The sequence below is a fragment of the Thunnus albacares genome, chromosome 6, assembly GCF_914725855.1.
Source record: "Thunnus albacares chromosome 6, fThuAlb1.1, whole genome shotgun sequence".
In the NCBI taxonomy this organism is placed as follows: domain Eukaryota; kingdom Metazoa; phylum Chordata; class Actinopteri; order Scombriformes; family Scombridae; genus Thunnus; species Thunnus albacares.
Window position 1 is genome coordinate 16838557 of NC_058111.1, and position 15702 is coordinate 16854258.

The following is a 15702-nucleotide window of genomic DNA, read 5'->3' on the forward strand; positions in this document are numbered from 1 at the left end:
AGTTTTATTCTGAATCATTGCCGTTCTTCACTATAGAACCTCCGCGGAGAGAGAACTACATTTCCGGTAAGCAAATGCGATGCGTTTGTTTTAGTCATAGAGGGTCACCGGTACTGCTAATGTCTACGTGCGCACACGGCGCTGCGTTTCCTGGGACAAGCTGAAATAAATATCATTCCAACCCTGTAGAAACCCTGGATTGTGTGGTTTGTCAAGTGATGTTTTCTTTTCACAGTCGGAGCTGTAGAAACGGCGCGGAGCTAGCAAGCTGTCAATCGTAATAATAAAGGGCTTGGCTGTAATTTTACTTTAAGCTAACATTAGCGCACTTTGCATATTTTACTCCCTGGTTCAGCACCAGCGACATAGACTGGATTGGCTGCATTTCAATGGAGAGTCTGTCAAAAACATCTGCTGTTGATGCTACGCTGGAGAAGGTAGCTGTAATTTACTAGATTTTTGCCAAATTTAAATTGAAAAGAAGAATAAAAGCTGTTTATATTGGCCACAGAGGTTGCACAGAGAGCTACTTAGCAGCAGTTGCTAAAACTCAGAACAGCTGATGTTGCACAGATAGACAGTTGTACTGAATTTTCACCATAATATGTTATGTTTGAGTGGAGCAGGACAACTATTCATTCTGTTAGATTAAATTACAGCATTTAAGGTTTTATTTTATATTTATCCCACTCTCTGTACTACATTTCCTGGTTATTGCTCGTAGTGAGGTGGCTCTCTATACTACAAGATCTCCAATACTGATACATTATAGATATTTAGATATCAATATTGCAGATATTGATGCGTACAATGTCAGATATTGTGAGTGCTGTTCAACATTTAACTGTGGTCCTCTGCAGGAGCTCCATCCACCACCCAGTGGAGTTGTATCTGACAGCCTGTCATTGCCATCTTATAAGGAATACCCTGCACACCGTCCTCTCATCAACACACTTGTGCTTCACACACCCCAAACACGCACACATAACTCATGTCGCCCATCATCACCCAGCAAGGCCTTTCCAGAGACCAGTAGTGCAGGTAACTTCAATTTGTGTATCTCTTTCTGTCTGTGTGTGTGTGTGTGTGTGTGTGTGTGTGTGTGTGTGGTTTCCATTGAGGTATTGTGGTGTTTCAGCGCTCCATGGTTACAGCATGTGCAACATGATGCCACACTACTTGAATGTCCCAGCTGCATTGACATCTATTCATTCTTCCACATCATTCTCTCTAAGCTCTCATCCTACTGACTTACTCTTCCATCCAGACCTTTAAATCATATCTTATTACACTGCGACTATAACCCTGCCCTAAATATGTTTGAAATCTATCAGTATATCCTCATATCTATTGCATTTGTCTAACTAAGTTCTCACTCATAATGCTTGTGTGTGTGCATGTGTAGCAATCTTATCTGCTTTGAGGAACCTCCAGGAGAAGATTAGGAGGTTGGAGTTGGAGAAAGGACGCGAAGAGCTCAGTCTGCGCAGTATGGGGAAAGATGCATCACACACACATTTACAGAGTGATAAAATGACACAGAGAGTCTTAAATAATCAGACAGACACAAGGAGAGAGACAAGTGATGGGTCCAACTGCAACCAAGGTGAGTATATGAATAGGATATAATGATACATAATGTCATAACTTTTTAGCTTATATTGTTATATTTTCCAATTTTCTTTCATCATGTTATTTTTTTCTCTGTATCTTTATCCTACATGTTGGTGTCCCTTTATTTTCCTCCACAGTGTTGATCACCCACCTTGCGGCTGCAGAGTCTCGCTGTGTGAAGTTGGAGCGACAGTTGGATCACATGAGGAGGATGTTGCGCAATGCTAAGGCAGACAGGACGAGTCTGCTCAAACAGCAGGTTAACCCAGTGTTCGGTCTTTCTATAAAATACACATAAATACCCATGCATAAATGCAATGTTGTTGAGGAAAGGGCTTGTTAATGTGCATGTGGGGCAGCAACTAATGATTATTTCTATTGCTGAATATTTTCTAACAATTACTGTAATGATTATTAATCGTTTCATCTATAAAATTTCAGAAAAGAGTGAAAAAAGCCAGTTTCTTAGAGCTCAGACTGACATCTTGAAAATGTCTTGTTTTGTCTGAGCAACAAAATCTAAAGATATTCAGATTACTGTCATGTATGACACAGAAAAGCATCAAATCCTCACATTTGAGAAGCTGCAATCAGCAAATATTTGTCATTTTTGCTTGATTTTTTTTTTTTTTTAATGACTAAAACGATTGTTCGATTATCAAAATAGTTGCTGATTCATTTCTGACAACTGACTAATCCATCAATCAACTTATCGTTGCAGCTCTATGTGCGTGAGTAAATTTGTATTAATTGTTCCCCACACTTTAAGGTTTCCATGGAGACAGTCAGGTCAGCTGATCAACAACCTGGCACAGTGTCAGAGCATGCCCAGTTGGAGAAGCTGGAGCGACTGGAGCAGGAGTATCTCAGGCTGACACGTACACAGAACCAAGCTGAGGTACACATAAGAACACGGTCAAATGTCAGGTAGAGAAATAGTGTAAAAACCCATAATAACCTTAACTACTGAGCTGCCTCTGACCCATGCTCTTCTCTCTGTCATAAGGAAGAGCATATTGTCAAAAGACAGCATAAAGTCAGTCTCCATATGATAAATCTGTGTGTGAATGTGTTAGGTTAAGATTCAGGAGCTAGAGATGAAACTACAGGAGGAGGAGTACCAGAGAAAACTGGTCCAGGATAAAGCTAACCAGGTAAACAGAATTGTGTATTTTGTTTTTAGCTACCATTTTATCCATGTACTCACTATTGTCAGCTTGCAATGTTGCTTACAGTATTTAAAAGAAACTATAGTCTATTGTTTTACATACTGTATACTAAATGAATAAATGTATATATTGAAATGTGTGTGCACTCGGCGTTCCTCAGTTACAGACAGGTTTGGAGGCCAACCGGATCCTGCTGCGATCAGTGTCACCCTGCCTGTCCAGCACACAGTCCAAAGACAGGAAGTGTAATTCAAAGGTAAAGACCTTCACATGTTTGAGGTTTTACTTCTGTTTAAGCACACTAGCAATGTTCCTTTCCCTCTTTATAAGTTAAAGTTTGAACACAAAATAGAAAAGCAGGAAGTTAAATGGATTCAACTAGAATGCAAATCTTACGTGGTATTCTCTCTCACTATATAGTAAATACTTTGGTTTAATAGTTGTTGTTCAGAACAAATAGTCAATTGGAATCCATCATTTTAAGCTTTGGTAACTTATGATGGGCGTTTATCATAGTTTTTAAACAGTTTATAGAGTAAATGATCAATCATTGAATCAAAACGTATAATAGATTAATCAGAAATAAAAACATGGCACTTTCTTGAAGATCTTATGAGTTTTCATGTTGACCTTCCCAGAAATCTTCACCCCAGCAGTCGTCCTACACACAGCCACACTACAGATTGAGCCTCAGAGATGTACCTTTTGTTACTGGAACGGTAGTATGAACATACATGCCTTTGCAAATTCATTATGTATTGTAGTTTTTAATGCTGCACTTTCCTCACACTGGCTGCCTTTTTGACTCTCTTTCTCTTTTCCTTCCTGACTTTCAGTCAGTAGGCTGCAGCCACTCTGTCAGAGCAAACGTCCAGTCAGTTCTGTCTCTCCTGAAGCGACACCAGCCGCACCTTTGCAACAACCGTGTCCTCTCAAACAACCCAAACAGCTCTGAGACAGGCAGCCGCAGACATTCAGACAGCTCCTCTTCTTCCTCCTCCACCAGTGGGGAGGAGCTATCAGAGCTTCTGCAGGCACTACAGGAGGAGCTCCGTCTTATGAGCATGTGAGTGCAGTTATCATATGAGCTCGATTAGGAGTGATTTGTTACAGATTTTACAAATGGTGTGAAAAGTTATTGCGTGTATGTATGTGTGTGTGTTGCAGAGAGCAGGATGAGCTGATGAGGCAGTTGGAGTACAGTGTGACTGAACAGGAAAGAGAAGAGCTTCAGAGGGAGCAAGAGGGGCTGCTTCTGAAAATGGAGAGGAAAGGAGAGCAGATCAGTAAGCTCTACAAACACAAAACACAGGTTGGTATTTACACAAAAACAATTCAGTTCACACACAAAGCAAACAAAGTCCAAAAGGATAAATATTTGCTTTTGTGACTCCTGTTCTTTACGTTTTCCTGTCTCTCTTCTAGATAAAGAAGTTAAGAAAGGAAGCAAGTACAAGGCGGGGCAGTAGGAATGAGGTGAGAGTGACTACAACAGTGTCCACTAGAGGTCGCGCTTCTGGAGCACTCAAACTTAAACCAGGAGAAAGAAGCAAGAGGAATCTGAGGCTGCTGAGGGACATGAAAGCTCTGCAGACTTCATTACGGACCTGAAACTCACACAGCAAGTAACATTAAGCTTGTTGCTGCCTACTACCTACCTATGGCCATCATTTCAACATCAGCACAGCCACTGACTGATAAACACTGCAGGAACTTGGCAGACTACTATGACTTTTGACACCTTGAGTTCCTTCAGTTTTTTTTATTGTATCAGGAACACTCTAACACATCTCGTAAGATTGTACATTTTGAAACAAAAATAATTTCCTATCTACCAGTCACTTAAGTGCATTTTATCAAAACAAAGTAAATTATCTGATCTCTTTGCTCCCTGTCACCTTCATGTCAGATGAATATTCAGAATGGTTCAAAGAAAGAGGAGGCTTGATATACAAAAGTAACTTTACTTTTTGTTCATGGTGCATGTTTTTTGTTGTTGTTTTGTTTTGTTTTTTACTGATGTTTACATTTTCTACCAGCAGAGGGCGTAAAAGTCTGTGTAACTGAAGAGCACTGGGAAAGCCAGATATTTTAGTTTTTCATGTAGTTTTCCAGGCATGTAAAAAAATTGTATTGCACAAAGATAAATACCAGAAAATTAAACAAAATTTGTGGTTTTCTCGGGAGAAAAAACGCATTAATGGTGCAAAACCATTAATGGGCTGTTTGGTGATATGTACAGATTCTCATCTTCTATAAGGCATTGTAGTGTAAAGAAAAATGACGGCAATGAAGTAGTTTGATACATATTTCTGCAGTTTGATTAACCTAATGATATGCTGAAGGACCTAAAAATATATATATATATATATATATATTCTACTGCATTTGGATAAAACAACTGAATCCCCCCTGATGTTGCAGACTGTTAATACGTGTGTGCACACGTGGAGTGTTATGATCATGATATTTTTAGAAGTTTACAATTATTTCTAGGACGATTTTGTTACTTTTTGACAATCATGATATTTTTGGGTGTATTTTTCTCAGAATAAAAAAAATGTATGTTTGCATATTACTACAGTATTCCCGTGTTTCTGAATAAATGGATCATATATTGCACTGGCAACCAGCCTTAAAACACAGTAGTGGGTTTCATTTTTGAAGATATTCCCATGATCCAGTGTTCCCTTCTACCTGTACCCTGCTGGGTTGTGTTTGAGCTGCTCTTCTTTGTCATACGTGTCTTATCTGCTTTTGATGCTGGAGCCACGGACCACCGCCATGACATCAGCAGACATCAGACTTCAATAAGATTACAACGACCTGAAAATAAATTCTCAATAACTGTGTAACCACTCAAATCTTCAGACTGTATTTGGCCTTATCACATCATTTTAAACAAAAAAGTATTTACATGCAAGTAAACAGTAATCCAAGTCAATACTTTGAACCAAATCAAAGGAATAACTTTAACTGTTTACTCTGCTTTTAATCATGTCTGATCTTTTTTGATTCCTCTGATATGTTACTTTTTTACTTGTTCTTATGACATATTTGATGAATTGTTATTAATGTAAAGTATACTATACTTTTTCTTTGTTAAATGTTGAGTGTCAGATTTATCTTAATGATTTATCTATCTTAGTATTATCCTAACAACCCTGTTTATCTTATTTGTCCTAAGCCTGTCCTAACGGTCTTGTTAATCCTACTGACTTGGGTACCTGCAGACCCCAGAGCTATACTTGTCCTATGTCACAGGTTCTTTACTCTATCATTCCAATTTTTCATGACTTTGTCAATCAATTTGTTCATAATGACTTCATATCATTGTTTTCTGTTTCTGTTTTTATTGGTGCTTTTTAAAAAAAAAACAAAAAAAAACAGTGTTTTGAGGTCCTGGGGGACAAAAGTCAAAAGCACCCAATTCTGCCTCTGCAGTTTAAATAGATGAAACTATTTACTGATTTCATGTTTGCCATGGCTCCTAATTTAAAGTATCACAGACTTTGGGTGGGAAGGGGCTCTCTGTCAGTCATTTTGAAGGCTTTGTGGAAAGATTGTACTTGGGATAAAAGCTGCAATATGTATTAAAGAAAAGTTTATATTTTCCTTTTACACAATATGCAAATTAACTGTAACTTTCCTGAAACAATAATCATTTTTTTCCAGGTGACATTAATTGCATAACTAATAATGTCTTGAGAAGAAATAAGTTAACATTTTGCTATGACGATTGTTACTTACAGTAGTTTATTCTTGGGGTCCCCAGTCGTTAGTCCTTGTATGTTAAATATGTTGGTAGGATGAGGGTTAAAAATTCTGATTTCACATAAATATAAATAAACAATACATTAATAAAACATTATAGATTCCTTTCAGTCCATATGCACGGCGAGAATATGCGTCAGTGAAGTAATATTTTAAATTATGCAAATAAAAAACACTACAGGCCTAACAGTCAAGTAAAAAAATTTTTAAAAATGCTCTAGTGAAGCTGCTACTGAGGAAGAAGTTAACCGTGACTTTTCTGTATATCACACTGTACTCAAGCGGCACAGTATTTGTCAGGCCTGTCCTTATACAGCACCATGAGCTGCAGATGAAATGAGCGCGTCTCCCGCCAACACTGCAGGGCAAATCATTGATTTCAGCACCAGACTGGACTGGACAGCTCCGTCAGCTCTGGACTGTTTGTCTCCATGTGTCCCAGGTTGTGTTGGTCCCAGAGACTGTGACTGTTCTGTGAAGCTTTCATACTTTTCTTACAGTCAGTGAGGGTTTATTTGCTGCGCAGAAAGAGCGATATGACGGAGATGCCCTGACGGGAAAAGTGTCTGGTGGAGATACTGGGAGATATGGTATGCTGCTTTTACAGAATTTTTGTTTGTATTATAAATAGTAACATTTCACCAGAATTCAACACCACCCTGTTTGAAAGCTTCCCTTTTATTTCCTGACAGTATGGATTTATTAACACCTGTTTGAAATCGCTGGTAGTTGAAAAGTTTGGCGAGGAGACGTGGCTCAAGCTCAGGTAAGAGAAATTTCTTTTAACGACTGTTTTTTTTTTAGACTTGATCAAAAAAAAATCACTGCGGGTTACTTTGAGTAAGAATTGGTAAATAATTAAACATCTAAATCAACAAAACAGCATTTCTACGCCAGTTTTGCTGTTTTTCTGCTTAGAACACCTCTTTTCCCAAAATAATAATCATCATCGTCATGTACAGGGATGAAGCTGGGGTCCAGGACACGTTCTTGACATATGAAAGCTATAAAGATGAAATCACCATGCAGTTAGTAGCAGAAGCCTGCAAGCTGCTGGGTAAATCCTGACCTATTTGAATACTATTTCAAAATGTACTTTTTAAAATTGGAAACCAATATAAAAATAACAATTTTCCAAATGAATTCATGTCTGTATATTCGGTGGTTATGCTCTTGTTTTTTGGCAGGAGTGAAGCCAGAAGTTGTCTTGAGGCAGTTCGGAGAATATTTTTTCGAGTTTTGCAAACGCTCAGGCTATGACCACATGCTCCGGACTCTTGGAGGAAATTTATTTGAATTCACTGAGAATTTAGATGCACTTCACAGCTACCTCGCCCTCTCCTACAAGGTGCCTGCTCCCATGTCTGCTTTCTGTCTATATGTCTCTTGTTTTGAATGTATTGTTGCTGCAACGAGTAGAAAAATCTGTAGTGCTGATTGTTTGATTCCTGCAGGAAATGAATGCGCCATCATTTCGGGTGGAGAGGAACCCTGATGGTACAATGCTTCTCCACTATTACTCAGACCGCAGAGGGCTCTGCCACATTGTTCCCGGTACTACAAACATCTAGTAAAACATCTGTTCTTGCACTATTATCATACATACGCCAACTGAGTCAAGTAACACACACTGTCTCCTGCAGGTATTATTGGAGCTGTTGCTAAAGACTTTTTCAACAGTGAGATATCAATGGAAATTGTCAACCAGCTGGAGGAACTGGAAAGAACTGGGAAGAAAGAGCATGTGGTTTTCTTGGTAACACAGTGGCCAGCTACTGAAGCCAAGTCCAGCAGTAAAACTGGGGCTTTTCCAAGGACCCAATCCATCCAAACTTTGGCTAACAGACACAATGCTATGATTTGGATTAAAGAGGTTAGATTGATAATCTGTGAGACAGGGTGTTGATGTAAAAAAGCAAACATTATCCTGTAAAGCTACTCTATAAAGGCTATATGTGTACTTGATTGTAGTGTCTTCTTTCTCTGTGAGCAATCTGTGGGGAAAAATAAACCATGCCAGTAAACAAATTCTGACTCTGTCCTCTCCATGTCCTCAGCCCCTCCATCAAAAGAGATCCAGTGTCAGTTTCTCCATCTACAGGAATCACTGGGAGACAATTAGAGGGCTGGTCCGCCTTGGGAAAGGTACAGTTCAGACACACACACACAACCCTTGGAGCAACAGGCTCAGGCAGTAGTCAGATGCTACATCACACACCATAACTGGAATGTTTTGTGCTTTGTACCCATGACAGCCAAAAGCAAAAAAAAAAAAAAAAAAAACCTTTACGTGTGTGTCTTTCCACTGTTTGTTTCACCACCCAGGAAAACTGTTGAGGGGTTTTGAGCCAGTGTATCCTATGACCCTTAACATTGATCTGAAGACTTTCTGCCAAGCTTTCCCATTCCATATAGTCTTCGATGAGCAGGTACAAAAGACCAAATTTAACTTAAAAATACAATGTATTAGCAGGGTTTTACATGTCTGGAAAACAATTCAGTCAAATTAACTGGAGTGATCCTGGTGGTGTCTGAGGCAGCTGGTGGTGCACCAGGCCGGAGTAAATCTCCAGAGGATCGTCCCTGGGCTCCAGAATATGAGCATCCACCTGAACCAGTACTTCAGCATCGTGCATCCTGAGGTCACCTTCACCATCTCAAGCATCAGGAAGTTCATCAACAGCCACTTTGTGCTGCAGACAATCAGGGACATGATGCCTGAGGTGTGGAACAACAGACCCATGCTGCAGTTAAGAGGTAGAGGACAAAAAAATCTGACTCTATATACTGTCTACCTTAACCAGATGGAAACATTATTCATGTTTTCTCCTCATAGGTCAGATGATCTGGATGCCCTCTCTCGACTGTATGCTCTATCAAGCATCTCCTCTGCTAAGAAGCCTTCAGGAGCTGGAGGAGCGAGACATGCACATTTCTGACATCGCCCCCCATGACGTCACCCGCGACCTCATCCTGCTTAATCAGCAGCGACTGGCTGAAATCGAGTTGTCCAATCAGTTGGAGAGGAAGAAGGAGGAGCTCCGCCTCCTGTCTCAACACCTGGAGGAGGAGAGGAGAAAGACAGAGAACTTGCTGTACGCCATGTTGCCCAAGCATGTAGCCAATCAGCTGAAAGAGGGCAAGACAGTAGAAGCAGGTTAATGGAATGCAAAGCCTTAATATTGAATAATCAGAGTGTTCATGTTTATAACTCTATCTAATACAACTTCTGTGTGTCTATGTGTTTGTGTATCCTATAGGAGAATTCAAAGAGTGCACCATACTGTTCAGTGATGTGGTGACCTTCACTAATATCTGTTCCATGTGTGAACCCATCCAAATCGTCCTCATGCTTAACTCCATGTACCTCCGATTTGACCGACTCACAACTGTGCATAATGTTTACAAGGTACACACAACAGATTTGACCCTTTTCATGTTACAGGAACAAATATTTGTAAATTTGTTTTTTATCTCAGTTACAGATGGAAAAAAATTATTTTTTGAATCATTTGATCTGACTAAACTTGGCAATCCCCGGTATAATGGGAGACCTCAAATGTATTTGTTTCCCAGGTTGAGACCATAGGGGATGCCTACATGGTGGTAGGTGGGGTTCCCATACCTGTCTCTAGCCATGCTGAGAGGGTCGCCAACTTTGCCCTCGGTATGATTTTGGCTGCCAGAGAGGTGATTAACCCTGTGACAGGAGGGCCCATTCAGGTACAGGAGTGCTTTCACTACATTGCTGAAATATATACTTCCAGTCAAAAAATTTTAAAACACCTAAATTTTTTAAATTTACGTAGTTTAATGTCTCAATATTGAAATTAAAGCATAGCACAAATAAACAATTGTAGATTAAAAAAAAAAGAAATTATGGAATGTCTTTGTTTAGCAAAATATAATCCAAATTTTTAACTCATCAAAGTAGCTACTTTTTGTAGATATAACAGCCAAACACACAGTTTGTACAAATGAAGTCAAATATTGTTCGGAAAGTTCTTCCCAACACTGTTGCAGAAGTTCCCACAAATGTACTGCATTTTCAGGTTGCTTTGCTTTCACCCGTCTGTCCAGTTCATCCTCAGTTAGTTCAGACACAGTCTGGAAGTATGTTGTGGATCATTATCTTGCTGTAGGATGAACCCCTGACCAACTAGGCGTAGACCACAGGGTATTGCATGGCTCTGTAAAATGCTGTGGAGTGTGCAAGTTGCCAACTCTGGATCCAGCAAAAGAGCTGGACACCTTTTTTAAACTCTGAAGGTTTTTTTTTTTTTTTACCTCTGATAGTTTAGCTCTCACTTTTGTACCATTTAAATTTCAATAAAAACTGGAAAAAACAACAACTTTGGACCGGTAGTGTGTGTGTTGATATTTTGCGGTGTAAAAGACTGAGGCAAATTTAATACATGTTTTTATAAGTTTATTTACATGGATTTCTTTCTTATACAGCATCTGTTATATTGCATTTAGATCCGTGTGGGTCTCCACAGTGGTCCCGTACTGGCAGGTGTAGTTGGAGAGAAGATGCCTCGCTACTGTCTGTTTGGAGACACCGTCAACACTGCCTCTCGTATGGAGAGTCACGGCCTCCCCGACAAGATCCATCTGAGCCCAACCGTCTATGAGTGAGGACAGACACATTTATGCATGAAAACAAATGAATTCACACACACATTCGGACATATCCTGTGAACCCTGTGATGCTGTCTTACTTGTTAACCCCTTTTATCTCCACATCCTCTGTTGTCCATGTTTCTCAGTGCTCTGAAGAATAAAGGCTTTGTTATCCAGAAGCGAGGTGAGATCGAGGTGAAGGGGAAGGGCAGGATGACCACTTACTTTCTTGAAAGGAACCTGGGGGTCAGCGAGCAGCAGATCATGGGTCTCTCAGATTTAGAGGCTGGAATCCAAAGACCAGGTGTGTTTGCTGTCTGACAAATCCCTCTAATTCTGTTTCTAATGACTTACTCTTTGTCCTTAAACTTGAGAACATGGACATTCAATTGGCAATGTTGTGCGGTTTTTATCAGCACTACATGATTGTTCTCTTTCCCTCTCTTACTCTGACGTAGCTGTTCAGCGGCAGCACAGGGATGACCTTTGCTTGATCCCTATGAAATATGGAGACAGCCTGAGTGAACCCCCACCGACATCACATATGTCTGATCCCCAGACCTGCCCAGCTATCAAGCCCCGGGACTCAGAGAGCTACGGAAGCCTGCACACAGATGATCAGTTAGAGGATGGATCTCTGGACCAGTTAAAAGATACCGATGAATTTGGCCAAACTGAGGTCAAAAACAGAAAGAAAAATGTCAATAGAATACACATCGACAGCCACGTGGACACTGAGGAACAACACTCAATTACTGCTGCTATGGAAACCAACTATCATAACAAACACACCCGAACCAGGTTCTGTGTTGTCTTGTGAGCTGGGAATAGGATAGATAAATGATTTATCAACCAAGGTGCCATGTATTTAAGTGGCTTTGCTGCTGAACAACATCCATTGAAAAAACTGTGTTAGATTAGCCAGCAGCATTCTCTGCATTGTGAGTATAGTGCAGACTAAATGTCTCCTTTGTGTTGATGTGTGATACTTTCAATGTCACAGATCAAATGTTATGTTATAAAGTTGACAGTATATGTTTAGCTTGTATCTGTTACTAAATAATAAATGTGTCAGTGATTTGCTACAAATAAATCCTATGAGTTTACTAACTAGCAATGTAATCTGATTCAGTTAAGAAGTGAAGGATCACAATACTCACCCTTGTGTACCTGTTCCATTTAAACCAGAAAAATCTGCAACATCCAGTTAAAGGTAAACTGGTTTGCACTCAGGGTAAAAAGCAGTCTTTTGAAGTTAATTTGCTAGCATAAGCAACAATTTGGCTGATGCCTTCCTTGGTGTGCAAGCTAATACAAAAACACTGGGAAATGCATTAATTCAGCAAATGTGAACTTCAAAAGACAACTTTTTATTAGTGCTGCTTTTTACTAGTTGGAAAATGCAGCTGTATTATCAACACTTTAATGTCATACCACTGTATTATTCTTGTTTTTTTTTTTTTATTTTATGAAAACCTCCCCACAATGAGGACAACAGTACAATATAATGATAAAAATAAATGAGGATCTTAAGATTTGTCAAAACAGTTCATAAACACTGCATATGTCACAGGTAATACCTTACAATGACTGTTAAAGGTGCTTTACTTTAATATTCAAACACTGGTTTATTTATAAGGAGCCTTCCATACATGAAAGCAAATGATTCAGATTAAAAAAATACACTCTTTGGGAATACTGTCAAGAAACAGGTCATGTGTTTAAACACACACGCAGGCCGCATTTCAGTTTACAATGAGAAAATGAACAAGGATGAATAAATAATGAGTCTGGTGTTGCTCACGAGGCCAGAATCAGTGACCACAATGGTCCGTAAAAGGGCCGTCACCTGCAGGTGTGTGTCTCACTCCAAAACAACAGCCTGGGTTGAGAGAGGAGTCCAGACATCTGATCCTCGCTGCAGAGGGGCCCGTGTCTCATCACCGTTGACCAGGGGCCTGGATTGCCATGGCTAGATGAAAACAACACCTGTAACCAGAGTCTTCTGTTTGTGTGGTCAGGTGTGATAAAATCGGTCTGCTGGCTCACTCAGTAAGAGCACCAATCTACATTGACCTAGATGAAGAGGCTAACCTGTTTCAGGTCACAAGAGGCTCAATTCGTGTCTACATTTTGTCCCGTGGCCACATCCAAAGTCTTTAAAAGTCCTTCCGCTGCTTCTCTCAAGAATCAGTTTCAGTGATGGAAGCCAACTCAGTGATTTTAGGCTCCTCCTGGGGCTTGGTGAGAACTGGCCGGTTGGTGTAAATGTCATCCACAGGTAGAAGGAATGTGACAGTTTTTACCTTGGCCCTGGAGGGTCAAATAAACCAGAAGAGCATTATAACCTCAAAGCTCAAAGGTCAAGCCTAACATTAACAATGTTTATATATCAAAAGTACGTGATAGGCCTGTCTGTACCTGTTTTTGTGTACGTATTCCTGCAGGGAATGCCTGTTGGTAACTTTTCCCACTTCTCCTCTGGCGGAGTTAGCAAAGATGCCATTCCCATGCTGGATTTCCTCTTGTAGTCTTCCCCATCCAGAGTCACTCTGCCGCACCCTGTCAGTCATTCCCTCTCTCATGGTCACCCCAGACAGGTTGGAGCTTATGGAGTACCTTCGGACAGTCATGACAGTGTTCTCTGTGAAATGACAGTAACATGACACATTGTGATGGATTATTGAATAGAAACAGAGAGAAAACTCATTTCTGTGAATAAGAAGTGAATTTCTATCAAAATACAATGTCAAAAGGGTCAATTAAAGGGTCACTCCACTAATTTTACATATGAAGCTCAGTTAACTTTACCTGTGAAAACAGGCTTGAGACTTCAAATTTTGAACAGAATGCCTGCGTTACAAACTGAGTAGGTTAAAGAAATTTAAAAGAGTGGACATTCACCTGGCAGGGAGTGGTCTAACAAAATAATCTATTGTGTTGCATTATGGGAAATACAGGATCCAGTGGTTTTTGAGCTTAATCTACACTAGACACTAAAAGTCAAAGTATCTTTTTTTAAGTATCTCTTGTGTGCCTCCCTATAACTTCATGAAATTCTCCATTCGTTTACTCATGGTTTTAGTGTAGTGGGAAATGAAATGAAATGAAGAATACATGAGTTTGGTTAAATATGTCTACTTTTTTACAACCATCTTACTTTACAGCAGACATTGTGCATTAAATCTCTTTTTCAGGTGCTGTATTTATGTGTCTTATAACTTTAGATGTCCAACGAAGTAGTAAAACCACAGACTTGAACGCAACCACCTTTCCTCTTACCCTTATATTGTCCCTCCAGCTCCAGGACCGGCGCAGACGCATTTCGTCTCAGGTTCACATAAGGGTTTTCCTCCATTCCCGCTCGCTGCTCTGGTCCTGAAGACACCGTGCTTGCTTCCCCTGGCATGGCCCCAAATGACCGCCGACCGTAGTCTCCCCGCAGCTCGCGGTTCTCCGCCTCCAGCTTCTTGATTTCGTCGCGCATCTCCATGATGACCTGCGCCAGGCTGCGGGTGCTCTCCATGGTGCTGCTGCTGCGCTGCCAGTACCACGGCTTCCCGAAGACTGGCGGGGAGTCGTGTAGCAGGAGCTCACCGTGCTGCTCGGGTTTTAACATGTTGGTCCAGGGTCTTTTTGAGGTCCCTCTGCCGTGTGTCTGTCTGTGTTGTTTGTGGCTCTCAATCTCAGTCCAGATCTTGTTCTGGGGAGATTATGTCGCCTTTCACCACTTATACAGCTGAAAGGGCTCCGGTGATCAGCCAGCAGCACACAAAGGATGTTTTATTAATCAGCCCCGGCGTCCAGTTTCAGGAAAACTAAGCAGGGGCCGGAAATGAAATGTGCACTGCGCCAGAGCTTGAATGGCAAGAGACCTACTAAACCTGCATGATCAGAAATAGCTATGAGGTTTTGACAGCTTTCTTGCCCCACAACAAGTGTAACAACTTCATGTTTTAGCCCAAGAAAAGATGGGAGTGATCAGATTTGTTTTGGCACCTCATACTCCCTCTTGTAATGCACATGTCTCTTTTGGGATTACAATATCCTCCCTCTAAAATATTAATTAAATCTGTCAGCGAAGATAAATCTAGGACAGAACATAAAAAAGGCTACCTTTCAGTATTTATCTCTGTTCTAGATGTGATAAGATATCTTTTTTATAGGGCAGATCATTAAAAAGAAGGTACATTTGTATAAAATGTGTTCATGTATACAACAGGAGCCCATGCACAATGAGGTTTCATCCATTTCATTCATAAGATGGAGACGGAGAGACATGTGGGTTGGTTGGCCTCTATTTTCAGCCTATTAAAGATCTAAATATGCATGTTGCTTCATCAAGAAAGGGGTCAGGAGGTCAGCCCAATGATGACAGACAGCCTTGGAAAAGAAAACACATGAAAACAAAGCAGGCGTTTGATAAATAATAAGAGAAGGAATCACTGCAAAGGACATCAAATGCAGGCGGAGGGCACACAAAGGAGAAAATTACAGATAATTACACTCAATGGGGCTTCCA

At 40.4% G+C, this 15702-nt stretch overlaps 3 protein-coding genes across 4 annotated transcripts; 2 read left to right on the forward strand and 1 right to left on the reverse strand.

The window, feature by feature from the left end:
* The first annotated feature begins 79 nt into the window (after positions 1–79).
* Positions 80–6107, forward strand: cep57 (centrosomal protein 57). Of its 2 annotated transcripts, none has more exons than XM_044354620.1 (11): positions 80–437; positions 861–1041; positions 1406–1606; positions 1752–1873; positions 2384–2512; positions 2691–2768; positions 2944–3039; positions 3422–3502; positions 3620–3849; positions 3951–4095; positions 4209–6107. In XM_044354620.1, the coding sequence occupies exons 1-11, from the start codon at positions 390–392 to the stop codon at positions 4392–4394; spliced, it is 1497 nt and encodes a 498-aa protein (XP_044210555.1). In that variant the 5' UTR covers positions 80–389; the 3' UTR covers positions 4395–6107. The 2 variants fall into 2 exon arrangements, with proteins under 2 accessions (XP_044210555.1, XP_044210556.1); XM_044354621.1 differs by having other exon boundaries at positions 3951–4069; positions 4209–4351.
* A 786-nt stretch (positions 6108–6893) lies between these two features.
* LOC122984284 (guanylate cyclase soluble subunit beta-2-like) lies at positions 6894–12605 on the forward strand. Its single transcript, XM_044354632.1, has 15 exons — positions 6894–7031; positions 7250–7323; positions 7520–7614; positions 7745–7905; positions 8012–8111; positions 8201–8430; positions 8615–8702; positions 8883–8986; positions 9098–9314; positions 9394–9714; positions 9818–9966; positions 10134–10280; positions 11037–11191; positions 11327–11484; positions 11639–12605. The coding sequence occupies exons 1-15, from the start codon at positions 6894–6896 to the stop codon at positions 11998–12000; spliced, it is 2499 nt and encodes an 832-aa protein (XP_044210567.1). The 3' UTR covers positions 12001–12605.
* Positions 12597–14927, reverse strand: LOC122984025. Its single transcript, XM_044354294.1, has 3 exons — positions 14463–14927; positions 13602–13824; positions 12597–13493 (listed from the first exon to the last, which is right to left on the reverse strand). Exons 1-3 carry the CDS (start codon positions 14797–14799, stop codon positions 13364–13366), a joined length of 690 nt encoding a protein of 229 aa, XP_044210229.1. The 5' UTR covers positions 14800–14927; the 3' UTR covers positions 12597–13363.
* Positions 14928–15702: the final 775 nt, after the last annotated feature.

Excerpts from the sequence above, each read along its gene's own strand:
- cep57 (XM_044354620.1), top strand. The coding sequence starts at position 390 with ATGGAGAGTCTGTCAAAAACATCTGCTGTTGATGCTACGCTGGAGAAG. Across the intron at positions 1,042-1,405 it reads TCCAGAGACCAGTAGTGCAG|CAATCTTATCTGCTTTGAGG; the intron begins GTAACTTCAATT and ends GTGCATGTGTAG. Across the intron at positions 3,850-3,950 it reads GAGCTCCGTCTTATGAGCAT|AGAGCAGGATGAGCTGATGA; the intron begins GTGAGTGCAGTT and ends TGTGTGTTGCAG.
- LOC122984284 (XM_044354632.1), top strand. The coding sequence starts at position 6,894 with ATGAGCGCGTCTCCCGCCAACACTGCAGGGCAAATCATTGATTTCAGC. Across the intron at positions 9,715-9,817 it reads GGGCAAGACAGTAGAAGCAG|GAGAATTCAAAGAGTGCACC; the intron begins GTTAATGGAATG and ends TGTATCCTATAG. Across the intron at positions 11,485-11,638 it reads GGCTGGAATCCAAAGACCAG|CTGTTCAGCGGCAGCACAGG; the intron begins GTGTGTTTGCTG and ends ACTCTGACGTAG.
- LOC122984025 (XM_044354294.1), bottom strand. The coding sequence starts at position 14,799 with ATGTTAAAACCCGAGCAGCACGGTGAGCTCCTGCTACACGACTCCCCG. Across the intron at positions 13,825-14,462 it reads GCTGGAGGGACAATATAAGG|AGAACACTGTCATGACTGTC; the intron begins GTAAGAGGAAAG and ends GTCATTTCACAG. Across the intron at positions 13,494-13,601 it reads GAATACGTACACAAAAACAG|GGCCAAGGTAAAAACTGTCA; the intron begins GTACAGACAGGC and ends TTGACCCTCCAG.